Raw genomic sequence first — 22,225 nt, forward strand, 5'->3', positions numbered from 1 at the left:
CGACAACGACATCCTCGGCTCAGAACCTATGCCAAAGAACCAGGTAACGCACGAACCAATGATACATACTTTTTGAGCCAATCAAAAGCCAATAAGGAAGCAATATGCGAAAACATTGAAGGGGAAAAAAAAAAAAGTATATTCTATACCAGACCTGGGCATTATCCGGCCCTTTGTGCGTCCCTGTCCGGCCCGCTTGAGGCCAATCATAAATAGCAAAATAAATTTAAAAAAGTATCTATGTTGAGTGTGCAATACAACGGTGCTGCTTTTGTTTTGAAAAGCGTTATTTGTATTACTTCCGTGTGGACTATGCTCGTGCGCGATTGTGAGTGAATGTGAACAGCGGCAATCACAAATTACAAAATAATTTTAAAAAACATCTATGTCGTGCGTGCAATACAACTGTGCTGCTTTTATTTTGAAAAGTGTTATTTATGGGCGTATGTCCATGTGTAACCTGTGAGTGAAGGTGCACAGCGACAAGTGATGCACGGTTACCCACGAGATGCTAAAAAGACAAAAATTGATGACGAATGGCAAGTTTTCAACAAGACATGGACTGCCAAATATTTCTTTACAGAAATTAAAGGTAAAGCCGTGTGCTTAATGTGTGGTGCACAGGTTGCTGTGTTTAAAGAATATCATTTGAATCGCCACTACACGACGAAGCACGAGGAAAAATACCGGAATCTGTTTGATGAAGCGCGCGCAAAGGAGGCTGATGCGTTGATGGTAAAACTGCAAACCCAACAAGGACTTTTTGCCAAATTTCACACCCCGAGAGATGCAGCTGTCAGGACAAGTTCCGTCATTTCTCACAAAATCGCCAGAAAAAGTAAGGCGTTTTCTGACAGAGAGTTTATTAAGGAGTGCTTATTGGACTCTGTTGCGCTGAAATGCCCGGAGAAGAGGGGCACATTTGAGAATGTGTCACTCTCCCGACGCACTGTAACGAGGCAGGTTGAGACCATCGCTGGAAACTTGGAGCTTCAGCTGAAGAACAGAACGGCCGACTTTCACTGTTTGTCGCTGGCTTTGGATGAGAGCTGCGATGTACGTGACCCCGCCCAGCTGCTCATCTTCTTAAGTGGGATAACTGCAGACTTTCAAATTACGGAGGAGCTGGCAGCCATGCAGTCAATTAAAGAGTGGGTGATGTGTGGGGGGGGGGGTTTGGTGCTAGCGGGGCGTGTAGACTGGGAGAGTTAGGGCTGCATGGGATTCTGGGTATTTGTTGTGTTGTGTTTATGTTGTGTTACGGTGCGGAGGTTCTCCAGAAATGTATTTGTCATTCTTTTTTGGTGTGGGTTCACAGTGTGGCGCATATTTGTAACGTAACAGTGTTAAAGTTGTTTTTTATACGGAAACCGTCAGTGTAAGCTGTGTGGCTGCTGACCAAGTAAGCTTTGCTGTCATATTCGTGTGCAAGCAGAAGATGCATTTAACATGTGGCCGAGCAGGTATGCTGTTCAAGCAGGCTGTAGAGGGCGCCAAAGGCAGTGCCATCACGCCTTAATTTCGGGTGCCTCCCGGGAAAAGTGGTAGGATTGGCAACTATGATGCTGTTGAACGCCATTCATGTAAATCTCGCGGGCCGCACTAACTTTAAACTGTCATATTAAAGTGCGGGCCGGGGCGCGTGTCTGAGACCCCTGATTTAAACATAGCACAAAGCAATAAAAAAGCTTTGTATACAGTGTTATTTCACTTTAAATTTCAAAAGAGTTTTGAGGCTCCCATTGTTTTCTTTCATCTGTGAAACTCGTCAAAATGGCTCTTTGAGTGATAAAGGTTGCCGACCCTAGACTCTAGGGTTAAGTTAAGAAGGGGTTAAACAAAACAAGCTGTGAAGGTGCGCACGCAGAAACATTGGTGAGGGAGGGGCAGAAACATTGGTGAGGGAGGGGCAGAGACACCGAGCGAGAGAGCTAGTGAGTGGAGACAGACATGAAAACAAGAAATGCCGAAAAGTAAATGCAACTTCACGGATGATTTGGGGAAAAAGTATTTGTGTTTTGGTCCTGGCCGTGACACATGGGAAGCAGAATGCACTGTGTGCAAAGCAGGAACGTGTATATCTGTGGCAAATAAAGATCTACAAGCCCATATCGACACTACAAAGCACAAAACAGCTGTGCTGGGCGAGAGCTCGTTTATGACAACCTTTTTCCAAAACACAACATAGAATGTGAGATATAACAGGATAATGCATACATTTGTCATTTGTTTTCAAAACGCTTACAAAAAAGTGGTACCCCAAAAATTTACTGTGGGACCCCATTTGTATGATTTGATGGGGTCCCTGGGACCCCATTTTGAAAATTCCTAGCGCCAACACTACTGTCAACATAGGAGAAAAAATGCTTTATTTAAATAAATATATTACTTATGAAGCAAGTTCGAGTATCATTGGCAAATTTTCACCTAGTCCGGGCCTTGGCGTGCTGCCCGCCTTGGCACGCATATATGTGTCCTCTTTTTGGGATTTCAGAATATGGTCAGCCTAGATAACATGCATGTGCAGCAAATGATGTTGTACACTGGCATGTTAGGAAGTGTTTGCGATTCCAAAGTTGCGGGGGACTTCGGGCAGCTTGCAGGTAAGATGAGTTTTAATATCAATCACAAGGCAAAATACAAAATAAAAAGATGTTCCGCTGGTAAACGCACGTGAAGCTCAAGGCAGGAAACGTAGCTCTTGGGATAGCATCAAAAAACTTAGAAGTGTAAGCCAACATAGACAGTCGCATGAAGCCAATAATGAACCAGCGAGGAAAACTGAGTGACACTCGCATAAAAAGCTAGAGGCAGGTGGGTCTGGTGATCAGAAGCAGGTGTGTACAATCAGGGCTCCTAGTGACCAAACACAACCAAGGAGCCCCGTAAAGAGAAACTAAATCACAAACCTAAGGGATCAAAACAACCAAAACAAGACAGTACATGGCCAGTCGTGACAGGCCATGACAGTACCCCCCTTCAAGGAACGGATTCTAGACCAGTGGTTCTTAACCTTGTTGGAGGTACCGAACCCCACCAGTTTCATATGCGCATTCCCCGAACCCTTCTTTAGTGAAAAAAAAAATGTTTTTTTTTTTCAAATTCAAGAAAAATTTATGTTTTTTTACTGGTGCACAAAATCAATCAATCAATGAACCGTGCATGAACATCACCTTGTGATGTGACAAAACCAACACAGTGCATGAACTCGCAACAAATTACACACCTCACACACAATGAATTGATTAACGTGGACCCCGACTTAAACAAGTTGAAAAACGTATTCGGGTGTTACCATTCAGTGGTCAATTGTACGGAATATGTACTGTACTGTGTAAACTGTACTGTTTCATATAATGTATTCTCTTCCTTTGCAATCTGCTAGTAAAAGTTTCAATCAATCAATCAAACAACCTGCAAATCAGATGGAAAATTAGAGGGAACTGTTAGGGTGCCGTGTCAAAGCCGCTGAGGACGGTTTTCGCCTGTGTGGACGAGCATGAGTGGACAGATTGGCGTTGCAGCTGGACGGAACGGAGTAGACTCGGACAGCTTCGCCATAGGGTCGCTGAATCCAACTAACATCCTCCTCGGGCAAATAACGAATACTCTCTGTCTCTAACGCCTCCAGCTGTCACCGGTCCCACTCCAATAGTGCCTCCTCCTCGAAATCCCTTGAAGGCTGCTTCATTCTGTTGTAAACTGGGATTCTGGGAAGTATTTGCGATTCCAAAGATGCGGAGGATTTCGTGCAGCTTGCTAATACACTAAGATGAGTTTTAATATCAATCACAACAAGGCAAAATAAACGCACGTGACGCTCAAGGCAGAAAACATAGCTCTTAAGATAGCGTGAAAAAAACTCAGAAGTGTAAGCCAACACAGACAGTCGCATTAAGCCAGGGGTGTCCAAAGTACGGCCCGCAGGCCAAATACGGCCCGCCTGCGTCTTCAAATTTTTTTATTTTTTTTAAAAATTATGAATGTATTAATCAATCAACAAAACACTACACAACAACACCTCAACAATGCAATCCAATTCCAAAACCAAACCCGTCCCAGCAACACTAAGAACAACAATAAACAGAGCAGTGATTAAAAAACCCTCATTGATATTATCATTAAAGGCCTACTGAAACCCACTACTACCGACCACGCAGTCTAATAGTTTATATATCAATGATGAAATCTTAACATTGCAACACATGCCAATACGGCCGGGTTAACTTATAAAGTGCAATTTTAAATTTCCCGCCACACTTCCGGTTGAAAAAGCCTTCGGAGGATGACGTATGCGCGTGACGTAGCCCGGGGAACAGAGGTATGCCTTCCCCATTGATTACAATACAAAAAAGCTCTGTTTTCATTTCATAATTCCACAGTATTCTGGACATCTGTGTTGGTGAATCTTTTGCAATTTGTTTAATGAACAATGGAGGCTGCAAAAAAGAACGTTGTAGGTGGGTCGGTGTATAGCGGCTGGCTGTAGCAACACAACAATGATTACTTACTTGGATAGCAGACGCGCTAGCCGATGTTAACCGGCCACCGCACGGATGATCGGGTGAAGTCCTTCGTCGCGCCGTCGATCGCTGGAACGCAGGTGAGCACGGGTGTTGATGAGCTGGGCAGATGATGGCTGGCTGGCGTAGGTGGAGCGCTAATGTTTTTGTCATAACTCTGTGAGGCTAAGTTGCTAAGTCAGCCTTAGCGTCGTTAGCAACAGCATTGTTAAGCTTTGCCAGGCTGAGATCTATTAACCGTGTAGTTACATGTACATGGTTTAATAGTATTGTTGATCTTCTGTCTATCCTTCTAGTCAGGGATTTATTTATTTTGTTTCTATCTGCATTTGAGACATATGCTATCACGTTAGCTCATGCTAATTGGCATGAGCTTCGTCGATGTATTGTCGTGGAGATAAAAGGCACTGAATGTCCATTTCGCGTTCTCGACTCTCATTTTCAAGAGGATATAGTATCCGAGGTGGTTTAAAATACAAATCCGTGATCCACAATAGAAAAAGGAGAGAGTGTGGAATCCAATGAGCCAGCTTGTACCTAAGTTACGGTCAGAGCGAAAAAAAATATGTATTTCACTGCATTCTAGTCCGTCACTCTAACAACATTCCTCGTCCACAAATCTTTCATCCTCGCTCAAATTAATGGGGTAATGGTCCGAATAGCTCTAGCTGCGTTGAAAACAGCCCTTTGAGACACTTGTGATTTAGGGCTATATAAATAAACATTGATTGATTGATTGATTGAAAACAATAGGAAAATATGAGGGAGTGTACAACTGACAACGTCACGCTACTTCCGGTAGGGGAAGTTTTTTTTTTATCAGAGACCAAAAGTTGCCAACTTTATCGACGTTGTTCTATACTAAATCCTTTCAGAAAAAATATGGCAATATCGCAAAATGATCAAGTATGACACATAGAATGGATCTGCTATCCCCGTTTAAATAAAAAAAAATAATTTCAGTAGGCCTTTAAAAACATTAATAAAAAATTAAAAAAAAATAGACTTTCGCTGATGTGTTGGACTTTCACAATATTATGTCAAACCCACTCGACATCCATTGCTTTCGGTCTCCCGCATATGTTACCCACATATGCGGTCCTCTCCAAGGTTTCTCATAGTCATTCACATTGACGTCCCACTGGGGTGAGTTTTCCTTGCCCGTATGTGGGCTCTGTACCGAGGATGTCGTTGTGGCTTGTGCAGCCCTTTGAGACACTTGTGATTTAGGGCTATATAAATAAACATTGATTGATTGATTGATAGAAATGAACAATAGTGTCACAGTGGCTTACACTTGCATCACATCCCATAAGCCAGACAACACACCGCGTCCAACATTTTCCACAAAGATACAATAAGTCATATTTTGGTTCATTTATTAGTTGAAACAAATTTAAATAATGGATCCCATATTCCAATATATGACTCATTATTATCTAAACTAAATGCAGTTTTTTCTACTGATATAATCTCCATAGCTTGTGTGTACCAGTCAGTATGAGTTGGACTATCAACAGCTATCCATTTTTTAAATATTACCCTTTTTGTTATTATGCATATTGAAAGAAAAGCATTTTTACTCTTTGATGACACGTTACTAAATTGATGGAGATCCCCAAGAATTCAAGTATGCAGTGTCATTGGGATGTTTATATTAAGGAATGTGATTGCTTCTTTTGTTGTTTTCAACCATAACTCTTTTATTCTCTGACATTCCCACAATAAATGAACAAGAGTTCCCTCAGCTGCCCGACACTTCATACATAACTTCCTATCTACTACGCCAATTTTAAATAGCTGAGAAGATGTAAAATACAATCTATTCAATATCTTAAATTGAGTCAGCTTATCTTTAATGCTTCTAAAGGGCTTATTGACAATTTTCCAAATATCATTCCATGATATGTCTCTTTCATCTAAAATGTTTAAGTCCATCATCCATTTCCGAACACATGCATCATTTGCATTTCTAGTGTGGTGTTCATTTATTATTCCATAAAATAGTTTAATAAGGAATCTTATATTCATTTTAAAAGTATAACACTTTAAATGCTGCTGTTTTGACACAATCTAGTGGACAACATGAGTTTTTCCTGGTGAAAGACTTTTTATGTTTGGAATGTGCAGCATCTATTTATATGACCAAATGCAAACAATCTTCCCTAATCATGGTGCAAAAAAATCCAACCAACACAAAATGTAAACAGACATGGTCACTGAACTTTGTGGATATTATAAAAAATGTCCTATCACCATAATTTTTTTTTAAATTAAAAAGCGTGATGGGAAAATGCTTAAGACTCTCCATACTTATCCATGTTTGCTGCATTTTAGCTGCTCGATAATTCTGATTGATTACAAAACTTTAAGGAGGTTGTCACAGAAGTAAACAAGGTAGAAGTCAAACTTTCGCATACCCTTAATATCCAATTATATTACAATTAATATAATGTGTGTGTGTATGTATGTATGTATACACACACATATTCATGTTCTAATGGTACAATGTGTTTGCTCATTGGCTCAGAAGGCTAATTGATGATTAGAAAACCCTTGTGCAATCATGTTCACACATCTGAAAACAGTTTAGCTCGTTACAGAAGCTACAAAACTGACCTTCCTTTGAGCAGATTGAGTTTCTGGAGCATCACATTTGTGGGGTCAATTAAACGCTCAAAATGGCCAGAAAAAGAGAACTTTCATCTGAAACTCGACAGTCTAATCTTGTTCTTAGAAATGAAGGCTATTCCACAAAATTGTTTGGGTGACCCCAAACTTTTGAACGGTAGTGTATATATATATATATATATATATATATATATATATATATATATATATATATATATATATATATATATATATATAGATATGTATGTGTGTGAACATATGTATATGTATGTGTGTGAATATATATATATATATATATATATATATATATATATATATATATATATATATATATATATATATATATATATATATATAGTTACTTTACGTGCAGTCGGCTTTCGGCCCTCAACCACATTTTTTTAGCCTGATGCGGCCCCCAAGTCGAAAAGTTTGGACACCCCTGCATTAAGCCAACAAAGGACCAGCGAGGAAAACCGGATGACACTTGCATATAAAGCTCTCTGATTAGTGATCAGAGTTAGGTGTGTCTCGTGATCGCTAATCAGAAGCAGGTGTGTACAATCAGGGCTCCTAGCAACCAAACGTAACCAAGGAGCCCTGACAACAGAAAGTAACTCACAAACGTGGACCTGAACACAAACCTAAGGAATCAATAGGACAAGAACCAGACAGTACATGGCCAGTAGTGACAGGCCATGACTAACGAGTGTCTCGGTGGTGATGCCCCGTATGGTACACACAAAAATCCTCATTTGAATAAGGCGGTCTGCACTACTATGTGAATTGTACAGACTGTGTTAGTAGATCACGCACCAACTCATAGTACATGCTCTTTTATAGATTGCACATGCTGTTTCAAGCGTGGTAATTATTGAATCAAAAATAATACAATTATAGCATTTTGTTTTATTTTTTTTACATTGTAACTTTTCTTCCCTTTCTTCCCGAAAAAGACAATTGTGTCAATTTTGTCAATTTTTCCGTTAATTTTATTTCGGTAACTTGCTGAAAAATCCTCGTTACAGTCTGCCTTTTACAGGTAATTATCATCAAAATGGGTGTTATTTTAATAAGTACTTTAGAGGCTGTTTTCTTTAGTTATATCTTAGAATAAACTGAATGAATAAATTTTATTAACAATAAAACCTAACTTTTTTATTCAGCCCCCCCCCCCTCCCAAAAAAGGATCCAGGCTAAATGTTTCTAAAAGCAGGTAGTCATTATTTGCGTCTGCGCTCCATAGCCAAAACACGAACCTAACCTTTAAATCAAGCGCCCGCACTGACCTTTGGATTCAATGGCCGCCAGAGACATATGATCCATTAACGGCCAATGAGGGTTTTAGAGGACATTAGTCTCACAAACACTGCTAAATAAAGTCAGTCGTTCCACCTGCATTGTCCTCGCTCAAATTCTGCATTTTGCTGGTTGTTTTTGCAATGTATTTCTACCTTAACTTTTACAACTCTAAACACTACTCATTTTATTTCAATTACCAAATCTGAACACTTTCCCAAACTGGTCTTTAGTTCTGTCATTGTCCATCCAATCTTAAAAAGATAAACCAAGTACGAGCAGTCATTGCATTTGGCTGTTTTTCCCATTTTTGGTCCCCTCTCTAACTAAACTTTCATTGTCTCTTTGTCTGACCCCTCTTAAACTGTTGTTGCTCTCATTGCTGTCTGGCCTCTCTTAAATCGAGCTAAACAGGGCACTGGCAGTCATTAAAATTATGTTTCCTTTTTTCTTTGGCTGACCCCTCTCAAACCAAGCTAAACAATGCACTAGAAGCCATTGCCATTATTACATTTTTGTTTTAGCCTGGCCCATATTAAAACAAGCACAGGCCGTCATTGTTTTTTTTTTGCTATTTTCTTCTTTTCTGTCCCCTCTTAAACACAACTTAACCTAACTTTTAAACCAAGCACGAGCAGTCATCATTGTTGTTGCTTGTTGCTCTCATTTCTGTCTGACCTTTCTTAGATCAATGTTAACAGAGAACTCACAGTCATTGGCATTGTCGTTTTTTTCTTTGTCTGACCCCTCTTAAACAAAGTACTAGAAGCCATTGCTAAACTTGATGTTTTCCCTTTCATTCTGCGTTGTCGGAGCATATATATATATATATATATATATATATATATATATATATATATATATATATATATATATATATATATATATATATATATATATATATATATATATATATATATATATATACACATATATATATACACATATATATATATATATATATACACATATATATATATATATATATATATACATATATATATATATATATATATATATATATATATATATATATATATATATATACATATATATATATATATATATATATATATATATATATATATATATATATATATATATATATATATATATTAGGGCTGCAAATAACGATTAATTTGATAATCGATTAATCTGTCGATTATTACTTCGATTAATCAAATAATAATCGGATAAAAGAGACAAACTACATTTCTATCCTTTCCAGTATTTTATTGAAAAAAAAACAGCATACTGGCACCATACTTTTTTTAATTATTGTTTTTCAGCTGTTTGTTCAAATAAAGGTTTATTAAAACAAAAAAACTGAAAAAAATAAATAAATAAAAAATAAATAAATGTAAAAAAAATTGCCTCTGCGCATGCGCATAGCATAGATCCAACGAATCGATGACTAAATTAATCGGTCTGTTTAGCTCAGGGGTCGGCAACCCTAAATGTTGAAAGAGCCATTTTGGACCAAAAATACAAAAACCTTAGCCAATTGTGACTCATCATACGAACACCAATCAATCATCATGGATTTTCTACTTATGTATGGTGTTGTCATTCTTCAAGGTACAGTACATTTTCTCTCTTTGTAGCTTGTAGCTTTGGTGTAAGCTACCTCACTACATGGCATGGGTCTAAAAGTAGCCAAGCTACAGGAAAAGCTACTTGTTAAAAAAGTAGCTAAGCTACTGGAAAATGTAGTTAAGATACACAGCTTAGCCACATGTAGCCTGTTACTACCCATCACTGCATACATATATACATACCGTACATACATATAGTCGAGGTTTCTGTGGTTTATCCGTTATACAGTGCTCAATACCGGGGTAGAGCAGAATATACGTTAGGTCAGGAAAAAACAAGGTAACACTTTAGTATGGGGAACATATTCACCATTAATTAGTTGCTTTTTAACATGCACATTAGGAACATATTGGCTCTTAATTGGTCGTTATTAAGTACTTATTAATGCCTACATGGCCTTATTATTATTTTTTATTTATTTAGCCTTTATTTAACCAGGTAAAATCTATTTAGATCAAAGATCTCTTTTCCAAGGGAGACCTGGCCAAGAGGGCAGCAGCAATGTTACATTAAAAACAGTAAACAACACATAAAACATCAAATTTACAACATTAAAACATATACAACCTGTAAACATATACAACCTGTAAGCCATTAACTAAGAGTTTTCCCTCAATAACCTCAGAATTATTGCTTATTAGTAACCCTAACCCGAACCCTTATATGTTCCCCTAGTGTCCAAATAACTCTAAATTAAAGGCCTACTGAAATTAATTTTTTTTATTTAAACGGGGATAGCAGATCCATTCTATGTGTCATACTTGATCATTTCGCGATATTGCCATATTTTTGCTGAAAGGATTTAGTAGAGAACATCGACGATAAAGTTGCAACTTTTGGTCGCTGATAAAAAAAGCCTTGGCTGTACCGGAAGTAGCGTGACGTCAACAGTTGAGAGGCTCCTCACATTTTCCTATTGTTTTCAATGCAGCTATAGCGATTCGGACAGAGAAAGTGACGATTACCCCATAAATTTGAGCGAGGATGAAAGATTTGTGGATGAAGAACGTTAGAGTGAAGGACTAGAATGCAGTGCAAGACAAAAATGTTTTCGCTCTGACCGTAACTTAGGTACAAGCTGGCTCATTGGATTCCACACTCTCTCCTTTTTCTATTGTGGATCACGGATTTGTATTTTAAACCACCTCGGATACTATATCCTCTTGAGAATGAGAGTCGAGAACGTGAAATGGACATTCACAGTGACTTTTATCTCCACGACAATACATCGGCGAAGCTCTTTAGCTACTGAGCTAACGTGATAGCATCGGGCTCAAATGCAGATAGAAACAAAATAAATAAATCCCTGACTGGAAGGATAGACAGAAGATCAATAATACTATTAAACCATGGACCTGTAACTACACGGTTAATGCTTTCCAGCCTGGCGAAAGTTAACAATGCTGTTGCTAAAGACGCCATTGAAGCTAACTTAGCAACCGGACCTCACAGAGCTATGCTAAAAACATTAGCTATACTTCTACGCCAGCCAGCCCTCTTTTGCTCATCAACACCCGTGCTCACCTGCGTTCCAGCGATCGACGGTGCGACGAAGGACTTCACCCGATCACAGATGCGATCACAGATGCGGTCACAGATGCGGTCGGCGAGACGGAGGAAGTTAAGGTGAGTTCGGCGGCTAACGCGTCTGCTATCCATCTCTGTCCTCCTGGTTATGTTGCTGTAGTCCGCCGCTAATACACCGATCCCACCTAAAACTTTCTTCTTTGCAGTCTCCACTGTTCATTAAACAAATTGCAAAAGATTCACCAACACAGATGTCCAGAATACTGTGAAATTTTGAGATGAAAACACAGATTTTTGTATAGGATTCAATGTGTCTGCATACTTCCCGTTTCAACGATTGACGTCACGCGCATACGTCATCATACAACGACATTTTCAACCGGAAGTTTAGCGGGAAATTTAAAATTGCACTTTATAAGTTAACCCGGCCGTATTGACATGTGTTGCAATGTTAAGATTTCATCATTGATATATAAACTATCAGACTGCGTGGTCGGTAGTAGTGGGTTTCAGTAGGCCTTTAAGTCTTTGTTACTTAGAATATGTTCCCCATACTGTGTTACCAAAAACGCAGAGGCTATATCATCCCTACAAGCCTGTTTCGCAGGTTTCCCTGCTCGTCAGGGGATTTTATAAAATTATATTAAAAACATTTTTTTATAAAACCCCCTGACGAGCAGGGAAACCTGTGAAACAGGCTTGTAGGGATGATACAGCCTCTTGTGTTTTTTCCTGACCTAACGTACATACATACATACATATACAGGGGATGCCACACCTTAAAAATGTTGATTTATTTTACGTGGACACAAATTAAAGCAATATATTGTATATGAATAGATATATAGGCTATGTTATTTAACCACGATTGAAGACGCACGCGAGTATCTTGAGCCTTGCTCCGGTGGCTTGCGGCTTGGGCAATGGAGCGCCGGCTCTCCAGCGGCGGGACCCGCATAGCCCCACATTGCACTCCAGCCAGACCCACCCAGCCCTGAGAGCCAACTCAAGAGTGTGAATCATTTGATTTAAAAAAATTATCACTTAACAGCCCTAATATATATGCACCATCAACAATTATGCAAATTGCGTCACATTGACCATGCCCCCACCGCCACAGCTAGGGTAATATTTACACTCTGTATTGCAAAAAAAAAATTGGGGTCGGCCATGGCATGTTTACGCTTAAATGATCAACCTAATGGTCCTTAATTACGCCCCTTTCCCCTTGTGCAAGTCTATTCTGTTGTTTAGACCAGCTGTTGTTTGCACATCTGATGAATGTGTGGCGCACAGATGTTCTATTCAACAAGGTGACTAACTCCCTCACATGGCCGACTGACATGAAAGAGATACCATTGCGTTTATGCAAGACATAAGAGGGGGAAAAGGTAACGAGGTAAATGATTACTGGCAGCCACTGCATCCTCTTGAGAGACACCTACTGCAAAATAGGACATATTTGCACGTTTGTTTTGTTTTGAGTGACATCTAGAAAACAAAGCCTTTATTGCTAAAATGAGTTTGTAATATGTTCTGCTGAGAGCCAGTGTCTTCTGCAGTGGGCATTTTTGACTAAACGCCGGCTTTACATGCTCTTCCTGGTAGTGGCACTATGTAGCTTTAGCACTGCCACCAATCAACTGTAACCATGACGACTCAGCATGCCTCTAATGAGACATTGTGCTGCAACATGTAGCATGATGGCGAGCAACATGGCGTCACACGTGACCCCCCCGGCCCCCACTGCGTGTTTACTATTTGCGCTTACATAAATAAGCATTTAATATATAGGTGTGCATGCTCATCTACCTTGAGAGGCTCAGATGCCGGGTCAGCCGTCACCATGGATACTCGCCGCGTTTGCGACCTTTCGCCGTCGACCCTGCCACGTGCAAAATGGTTACTGAGGACACGGCTTGGTTGCTGTAACTACACACACACACACACACACACACACACACACACACACACAAATGTCATATTTCAGCAGGGCTTTACAAACTCAAATGATGAAAGTGGAGCAGCCATCGATCTCGGAGCACCATATGTGAACTGTGAAGAGCAAACGCCGGCATATATCCTCTACATCCTACTGTACCTTTCATTTTCTTAGACCAGGTGTCAGCAACTCAAAATGCTGGAAGAGCCATATTGGACCAAAAAAAATCTGTCTGGAGTGTTATAATGTGGGCAACACATGATGTAAGTGTCTATATTAGCTATATTAGCCTACTATCAAAGGCTGACTCAAATCTTCGTTGACAGAAATGTTGTATTTTAATATTTATTCTACACATTTTTGCGACATTGGACATCAGTAGTAAAATGGAGGCTTCTCACAGGATGAGATAACTTCTGGAAATTACTGGCTCAGAATGGCCAAAAGATGTAGATGTGTGTGACCCAAGTTTAAGTTAACGTCAGGCTGTCTTCTTCTAATGGATTTATTACAATCTTTGCAAGCTGGGTAACGTTTGCTGTGGTCTGGAACAACATGGCACACAAACAACTATGAGAAATGTAGCCTCATTACATACAGATAATGTGTCATGAGACATGTAAATATAAATTAAATACACAGAGAACATAAGTGAAGGATATTAAATGAGCTCAAATATACCTACAAACGAGGCATAATGATGCAGTATGTACATACAGTTAGCCTAAATAGCATGTTAGCATTGATTAGCTTGCAGTCATGCACTGACCAAATATGCCTGATTAGCACTTCAACAAGTCAATAACATCAACAAAGCTCACCTTTGTGCATTCACGCACAGCATACAATGTTTGGTGGACAAAATGAGCCAAAGAAGGAGTGGCATAAAACACGTCTTTCTGCGGCAGCGTCGGAGAAAGTTGTACATGTAAACAAACTACGATGAGTTCAAGGACCGCTGAAAATAGTAGGACAAAACGGTGCTTGCCAAATACTCTCATTTGTGAAACATGTATAATATAAACAGTGGGATTTCTAACAATAAGGAAGGTTTGTGTCATGGTTGTTCTCCTACAGAAACCATATTAAAACAAAAAACTTTTTTTTTTCTTCATCTTTTTCCATTTTCGCACATCTCTGAAAGAGGTCCAGGGAGTCACTAGGGCAGGGGTCACCAACCTTTTTGAAACCAAGGGCTACTTCTTGGGTACTGATTAATGTGAAGGGCTACCAGTTAGATACACACTTAAATAAATTGCCAGAAGTAGCCAATTTGCTCAATTTACCTTTAACTCTGTTATTATTAATAATTAATGATATTTATCTTTGTGGAAACACTGATCATCTTAATGATTTCTCACAATAAATATATATAGAAACAGATAAATATCAATATGCAACACTTTATTTTTATATTTTCTCTAAGTGCACATTTTTCAAATTGAACATTTTCAAATGATCACTTCTAAGACAGTCTTGTGAAATCACAATATCCCATTTTAACTAGCTAGCCACTAATATTTTTTAACAAATCATGAATTACTTTGCACCATGTTTGTACAAATAATAACTCATGTAAAATACAAAAGTAAACTCTCAAATTTTTAAATCATGTCACACTTTGAACTGGACACCAAATCTGTTATCTGTTTCTTTGTCAGTTAGTGGGAAGCCTGGCATTGCATGCTGTTAACTAGTGTGTTGTACTCTGGTGTGTAACTTGACACTGCAACTCTGAGTGAGTCTTGCAGATGTGCATCAGTGAGGCGTGTTCTGTGTTTGTTCTTGATGAAGTTCATGTCAGAAAAGGCTGATTCACAAAGATAAGATTTTTCCTCATTGTTTGCGGAACCTTCTTAATCTTTTGGACATATTTTCACAGCAATCTGGCCTTAAGCTTAATTATGATAAATGTAAAATGTTAAGGATCGGAAATCTAAAGCGAACGTCCTTTCGAATGGAATGCAAAGTGCCTGTTTTGTGGACAGATGGACCAGTTAACATACTTGGTGTTGTTGTCCCAGAAAATCTGGAAGATTTAGGCTCAGTAAATTATGATAATCGACTAAGAAAGCTGGACAAAATTATGCAATTATGGAAAGGGAAATCCCTAACCTTGTATGGTAAAATGTCTATTGCCAACTCGTTAATTATTCCTCAATTTATTTATTTGTTTTTGTCATTACCAGCTCCATCACAAAACTTTTTTAAGATTTATGAGCGGAGGGTCTTCGATTTTGTCTGGAACGGCAAACCAGAAAAGATTAAAAGAAAGGTTTTGTACAAAGAGTATGAATATGGGGGCCTGAAACTTCTCAACCTTGAAGCTATGTGTCTGTCTTTAAAAGCATCAATTGTTCCAAAGATGTATTTAAACATTGAGTAATACACAAATGTCCTGTTGGACAAAAAACATGTACTGTATCAAAAGAAATTGTATCCTTTTTTACAAGTGATCCCCTCCCAGAGAGTCTGCTGGGAAACATGGCGGGGTTCATAAAGGAAACAATCCACTCATAGTGGTGTTTTCAATTTTATGTGCCAGAAAAAAGAGACGATATTTTGCAGCAGTTAATATGGATGAACTCTAATATTGTAATAGATGGAAAGCCTTTCCTTTGGAAAAATATGTTTGAAAGAGGAATCATTTTTGTCAATGATATTATCAATGAGAATGGTAAAATTATGAAGTATGATGAATTTAGAGCTATGTATGGTGATGCTTGCTCAAGCTTTTCATTTTATCAACTAACTGGAGTAATTGGGAAAAGATGGAAACAAATAATTAATTATGGAACTACTAAATTATTAGTTTGTAAACCTCTAATAAGAAATTCTAGTTGGCAAAAAGGAACTAAAGTAAATAGAAAAATATATAATTTTTATTTAATAAAGAAATCTTTGAAGGCTGCCTCATACAACACAAATGGAAAATGGGAGGACTTTTTTGACTGCCCGTTGCCATGGGATGCCATATTCAAACTAATCTATAAAACCACTATCGATGTGCAAAATCTTTATTTTCAAATTAAAATTATTTATAACTTCTTACCCACAGGGAAAATGTTAAAATTATGGAATATGACAGAGTCAGATGATTGCCGATTTTGTTGTCAGGAGCCTGAATCCACCCTGCATTTGTTTTGGTATTGTCCTATTGTGTCTTTGTTTTGGGTGGAAGTTGAAAAAATGTGTTTAAGGATTGGTTTGTTTATGAAGCTTAATGTGGTTTCTGTTATTTTAGGAGAGTTCATTGACAATCATGATTTAGTCAATTTAATTATAGTACTCGGTAAAATGTTTATTTTTAAGGCCAAAAACAGATATTCACTTAGTATTACTTTCTCTAAAACATTTATTCAGTATTTTCTAACTTTAGAAAGTTACATGGTTGAAAACGATAATGATGCCAAAAAACATTTAAAAAAAGATGAGAAGTCCTCAAAGGCTTATTTTGAAAGTATAATTATGTTTATAGATTATATGATATCTGTTGTTGTGTTCCCTAATTTGAGTGACCTGGACATAATCTGGACTGTACATAAATGCTTATTTTGAAAATTTAATTTTGTTTATAAAGTATATGCAATCTGTTGTGTTCCCTAATTTTTTTCTGTGTACATGAATGAAGGTGTGTGTTGCTGAGTCCGACTTGGACATTATCTGGACTGGGCCTGGTTTAAAAAAAACCTTTAAACAAATCTAATTTCATTGACAACCTGGTCTGTTGAAGATAAGGCCCTTTTCTAAAAAATAAAATAAAATAAGATAAATAAATAAAAAACATTTTCTTGGATAAAAAAGAAAGTAAAACAATATAAAAATAATTACATAAAAAATAGTAATTAATGAAAATGTTAGTGGACCAGCAGCCTATACAATCATGTGTGCTTCAGGGACTGTGTCCCTTGCAGATGTGTTGTCTATGTTGTGGGAACCAGAATATTGGTAGCAGAAAGAAATAACCCCTTTTGTGTGAGTGGGTGTGGATGAGTGTGCATGGGGGAGGTTGTTTGGGTTGATGCACTGATTGAAAGTGTATCTTGTGTTTTTTCTATGTAGATTTAATTTAAAAAAAAAAAAAAAAAAACATTTTTTTTTTTTTTTTTTTTTTAGAACAGGCCCGCGGGCGACTCATCTGGTCCTTACGGGCGACCTGGTGCCCGCGGGCGACCTGGTGCCCGCGGGCACCACGTTGGTGACCCCTGCACTAGGGCGTCGCTAAAGAGCCGCATGCTGCTCTAGAGCTGACCCTCTAGTTGCTGACCCCTGTCTTAGACCATGAGGGATTCACTCAGGAAACAAACACAACGCCGTCGACCCTTGCCACATTGCATTTCAAACATGTTTATATATAAAGCATATTCTACATATTTTGGCCTAAATTCTTACTCATGTCTTATATGTATTAGAGCAGTATTTGCCAATTTTTTTAAATTTATTACAACGACTTATTGATGCACTTCATATTCACCTCCTGCCTCATCAATAACATATCTCCACATTGGTGAGCCTTTGACTAGAGCAATGTCAAAGGATGAGATGTACTGGTCCAGCGCACCATTTAAAAGGGAGCTGCAGTTTTTGGGGAAATTTTGCCTATTATTCACAATAATTATGTGAGACAAGCACACATATGTTTTTGATTTTTTATGCATTCTAACTCGTAAATAAACGTATCGCAAGTCAACTGACAATGGAGCTAATTGGATTCGCTCTATTACGCCTATAAAGTGCTCTAAAACAGTGGTCCCCAACCTTTTTGTAGCTGGGGACCGGTCAACGCTTGAAAATTTGTCCCACGGACCGGGGGGGGGGGGGGGGGGGGGGGGGGTTTAATGTATTTTTTTTTTTCTCATAAAGAAATACAATCATGTGTGCTTACGGACTGTATCCCTGCAGACTGTATTGATCTATATTGATATATAATGTATATATTGTGTTTTTTATGTTGATTTAATAAAAAAAATTTAAAACTTTTTTTTTTTTTTTCTTGCGCAGCCCGGTACCAATCGGTCCGCGGCCCGGTGGTTGGGGACCACTGCTCTAAAACATCCAAAAACCTCCATCAAGGTTTTATAAACATGCTGTAAACAGGCATATTCATAAAAAACATGTAATGTTTTATGTGTTTTGGCAATTTTAAGCATACGGCGGAGTATTGATTTCAGAGGACACATCATCAGACAACGTTCACTTTTTCTTTCAACAAATACTAATCATGGCAGACTTCATGAGAGACAACAAAGACTACTTTGGTACAAATGACGATCCAGAACCTTATATTTTTGAGCCTGACTCCACGGAGGATATGTACAAGTTTTAAAAGCTGTGTGATAAGCAAAATCCAGAAAGCAGCAGTAATACAGTAAATACAAACTACAAACATTATTTTAAAATCACTTCCTGTACGATGTCTGCTCTCACTAGGATGTTTATATCTTCCCGTTAAGATGAGAATGAATCATAATCCTCATAAACCGCGTCTTTTTGTGTATTTCTTGTTATCTCCGGGTCTAAATAGAATGTCAAAGTTGACCATTTTCTTGGTTTATGTCCACAACCTTCCACTATACAAGTGAGAGGCATGATTTATAATCAATAATAAACTTTCACCAACTTTCAGGCAATGCAGCAGCAGTTCAGTATGTCAATAGCTGCATGAGCTCGTTACCGTTCTGTGAAAAGTAGTTCCTCGGCGTTAGCGCTTATACAGTAATAACAATATTGCTAATACTTGGTCAATATTCAGGTAATAAGATGTAGATGGAGTATTGTTGGCAGTTTTTGGATGTTTTATTAGAGGGCTTCATGGGCGCAATAGAGTACTCCCGTTAGCATAAAAAAGGAAAACACATGTGTTCTTGTCTTACATAGGGATTGTGAATAATGGGCAAAATTCCAGGAAAATGTGCAATTCCCGTTTAATGCTATAACAAGTAGGGCTGCGAATCTTTGGGTGTCCCACGATTTGATTCAATATTGATTCTTGGGGTCACGATTCGATTCGAAATCTTTTTTTTTTTTTCAATTCAACACGATTCTCGATTCAAAAACGATTTTTTTCCCGATTCAAAACAATTCTCTATTCATTCAATACATAGGATTTCAGCAGGATCTACCCCAGTCTGCTGACATGCAAGCAGAGTAGTAGATTTTTGTAAAACGCTTTTATAATTGTAAAGGACAATGTTTTATCAACTGATTGCAATAATGTAAATTTGTTTTAACTATTAAATGAACCAAAAATATGACTTATTTTATCTTTGTGAAAATATTGGACACAGTGTGTTGTCAAGCTTATGAGATGCGATGCAAGTGTAAGCCACTGTGACACTATTGTTCTTTTTTATTTATTTTTATAAATGTCTAATGATAATGTCAATGAGGGATTTTTAATCACTGCTATGTTGAAATTGTAACTAATATTGATACTGTTGTTGATAATATTCATTCTTGTTTCACTACTTTTGGTTTGTTCTGTGTCGTATTTGTGTCTCCTCTCAATTGCTCTGTTTATTGCTGTTCTGAGTGTTGCTGGGTCGGGTTTGGTTTTGGAGTTGGATTGCATTGTTATGGTATTGCTGTGTATTGTTTTGTTGGATTGATTAATTTAAAAAATAAAAATAAAAATTTCAATAATAAAAAAATAAAAAAATCGATTTTTTAAAAATGAGAATCGATTCTGAATCGCACAACGTGAAAATCGCAATTCGAATTCAAATCGATTTTTTCCCACACCCCTACTAACAAGACTGCTATCAGCAATTTTAGGTAGAGATGAACTCTGCTGATGCACTTAAACTTCTACACGCCATGCTCCACATGACATTTGTGAGCGATGTGGAATGAAACGTAATGTTAACAACACAGCTAATTGTCGTAGCTGGGATTTACCGGTATGCCACACTAAAGGCCGGTACAGCAGAGCCATAAGATTACAGTATGTACATTTGTAGAAGCATTCGTCATTTCACACAGAACCCAACCGAACGAGCCGCAACTGTGTATGTGGGTGTTACCACAGCAACACAGACCGCAGGTACAGTATATGTTCCATTAATGCTGCATTTCCTGTCAACATTCTTCAAGGGTCTTGTTTTGATGGAGGGTGCATTGAGCAGTCATCATTTCACATCCTGAGTTCTTCTGTTTTTGCTGCATTTTTCGACCCCGATGTTTTGCTTTTTCTTCACTATTCCAAACGTGACTTCACCAGACGTCGAGCGTAGGTAGTCTAAGAGAGTCAAGTCCTACTGGAGAAGCCATTAAGAGAAATGACGTCAATGTGGGCGAGAGTTGTTATTCAGAACAGTCAGACTTCTTCTCTGCAAAATGGACACATCTCATATTTTATTGGAGTCTTTAATCATCCAATACTGACTTTTAATATTGAAGATCATTTGTTTTGATAAAAATACTATCACATGTTTGATCCTTAATGCAGAGTTGTGAAGCAACGTGCGAGTGTCACTACAAAGTAGGTGTTCATAGAAATATTGGCCCAATTAAACAGATTCTGCACAAGCCCAAATGGAAACCCAGTGAAGAGGGATGATTAGGGTAACGACGGTGTGGCGCACAACTACAAATGACACTTAACTGCACTTTCCAGGCTTTTCATATTAATTTTTTCCACATTACTTTAAACACATTTTTCAATTTGACGGTGTGGATTCAGTGAAATGAGCACAAATGAAACACGTCAGACTCATTTTGTTGTGCAAGGACAAGTGTTGTTTTTGTCCTTTCATTCTGGCTTAATCACAAATGCCTCAAAGGGCCGCACAAACCACAACGACGTCCTCGGCTCTAATCCCACATCGGGGCCAAAAAAAATGCCTTAATTAAAATTAAAAAACACATTTTGGTGCATGATAAAAAAATAAAATTTACTAAAGGTTTGCTTGTGCTAACACATGTGCAATCTTGATAGCACATGCAAAGCTAATCTGTTAAACTTGTGCAAAGTGGATTGCTTGTCTTCAGTGAGCAGAATAAGGTGTGCAATCCATTTTGCGTCTTTCTTCATTAATATGCAGAAAACATGCTGATCATCAAAACGCTTACAATACTGGGAGGAGAAGGTGCAAATATAATAATTCCGCACTTGCATTGTGATTTATCAACACTCATCACCGTTTTGCAAGCCCTGTTGAGCATTTTTTTTAGCACGTGTCACACTAAGGTCCGCCTCTTCACTGCGAGCAGACATGTTTTCACCAGCGCTCACCATCCGATACTTTCTCAAGGACAGAGTAAAACAACTTGCACTGAGCCTAGTCTATAAAATCCGCTACACCTCCCTGATACCGAAGTACATGTCAAACTACTTCCTTAACGTAAATGACCGCCATAACCACAACACCAGGGGGAGCTCCACTAACCACGTTAAACCCAGATTCCGAACTAACAAAGGTCTTAACTCATTCTCTTTCTATGCCACATCAATGTGGAATGCGCTCCCAACAGGTATAAAAAAAAGGGCATCTCTATCCTCCTTCAAAACCGCAATAAAAGTACACCTCCAGGCAACTACAACCCTAAACTAACACCCTCCCTGGATTGTTAATAATCAAATGTAAACAATCGAATGCAGATACTTTTTCTTATGCCTTCTGATCTCTCTCTCTCTCTCTCTCTCTCTCTCTCTCACTCTCTCGCTCTCTCTCTCTCTATGTTCACTACTTGCTGTACATATCCTACC

At 38.2% G+C, this 22,225-nt stretch overlaps 1 protein-coding gene across 5 annotated transcripts in view; it reads right to left on the reverse strand.

Annotated features, from left to right (window-relative positions):
- The window catches only part of LOC133650954 (glucocorticoid receptor-like), a 216,504-nt gene that overhangs the window by 174,690 nt on the left and 19,589 nt on the right, over positions 1-22,225 (reverse strand). For 4 of the 5 annotated variants that reach the window (XM_062048764.1, XM_062048763.1, XM_062048762.1 and 1 more), the window contains exon 2: positions 13,389-13,508. In XM_062048764.1, coding sequence (XP_061904748.1) covers positions 13,389-13,424 — 36 coding nt within the window. In that variant the 5' untranslated portion in view covers positions 13,425-13,508. Of the gene's footprint in view, positions 1-13,388; positions 13,509-22,225 lie in introns of those variants that run through there. The other variant, XM_062048767.1, reaches the window with a different exon arrangement.

This window comes from Entelurus aequoreus, linkage group LG05 (genome assembly GCF_033978785.1).
Source record: "Entelurus aequoreus isolate RoL-2023_Sb linkage group LG05, RoL_Eaeq_v1.1, whole genome shotgun sequence".
Classification (NCBI taxonomy): domain Eukaryota; kingdom Metazoa; phylum Chordata; class Actinopteri; order Syngnathiformes; family Syngnathidae; genus Entelurus; species Entelurus aequoreus.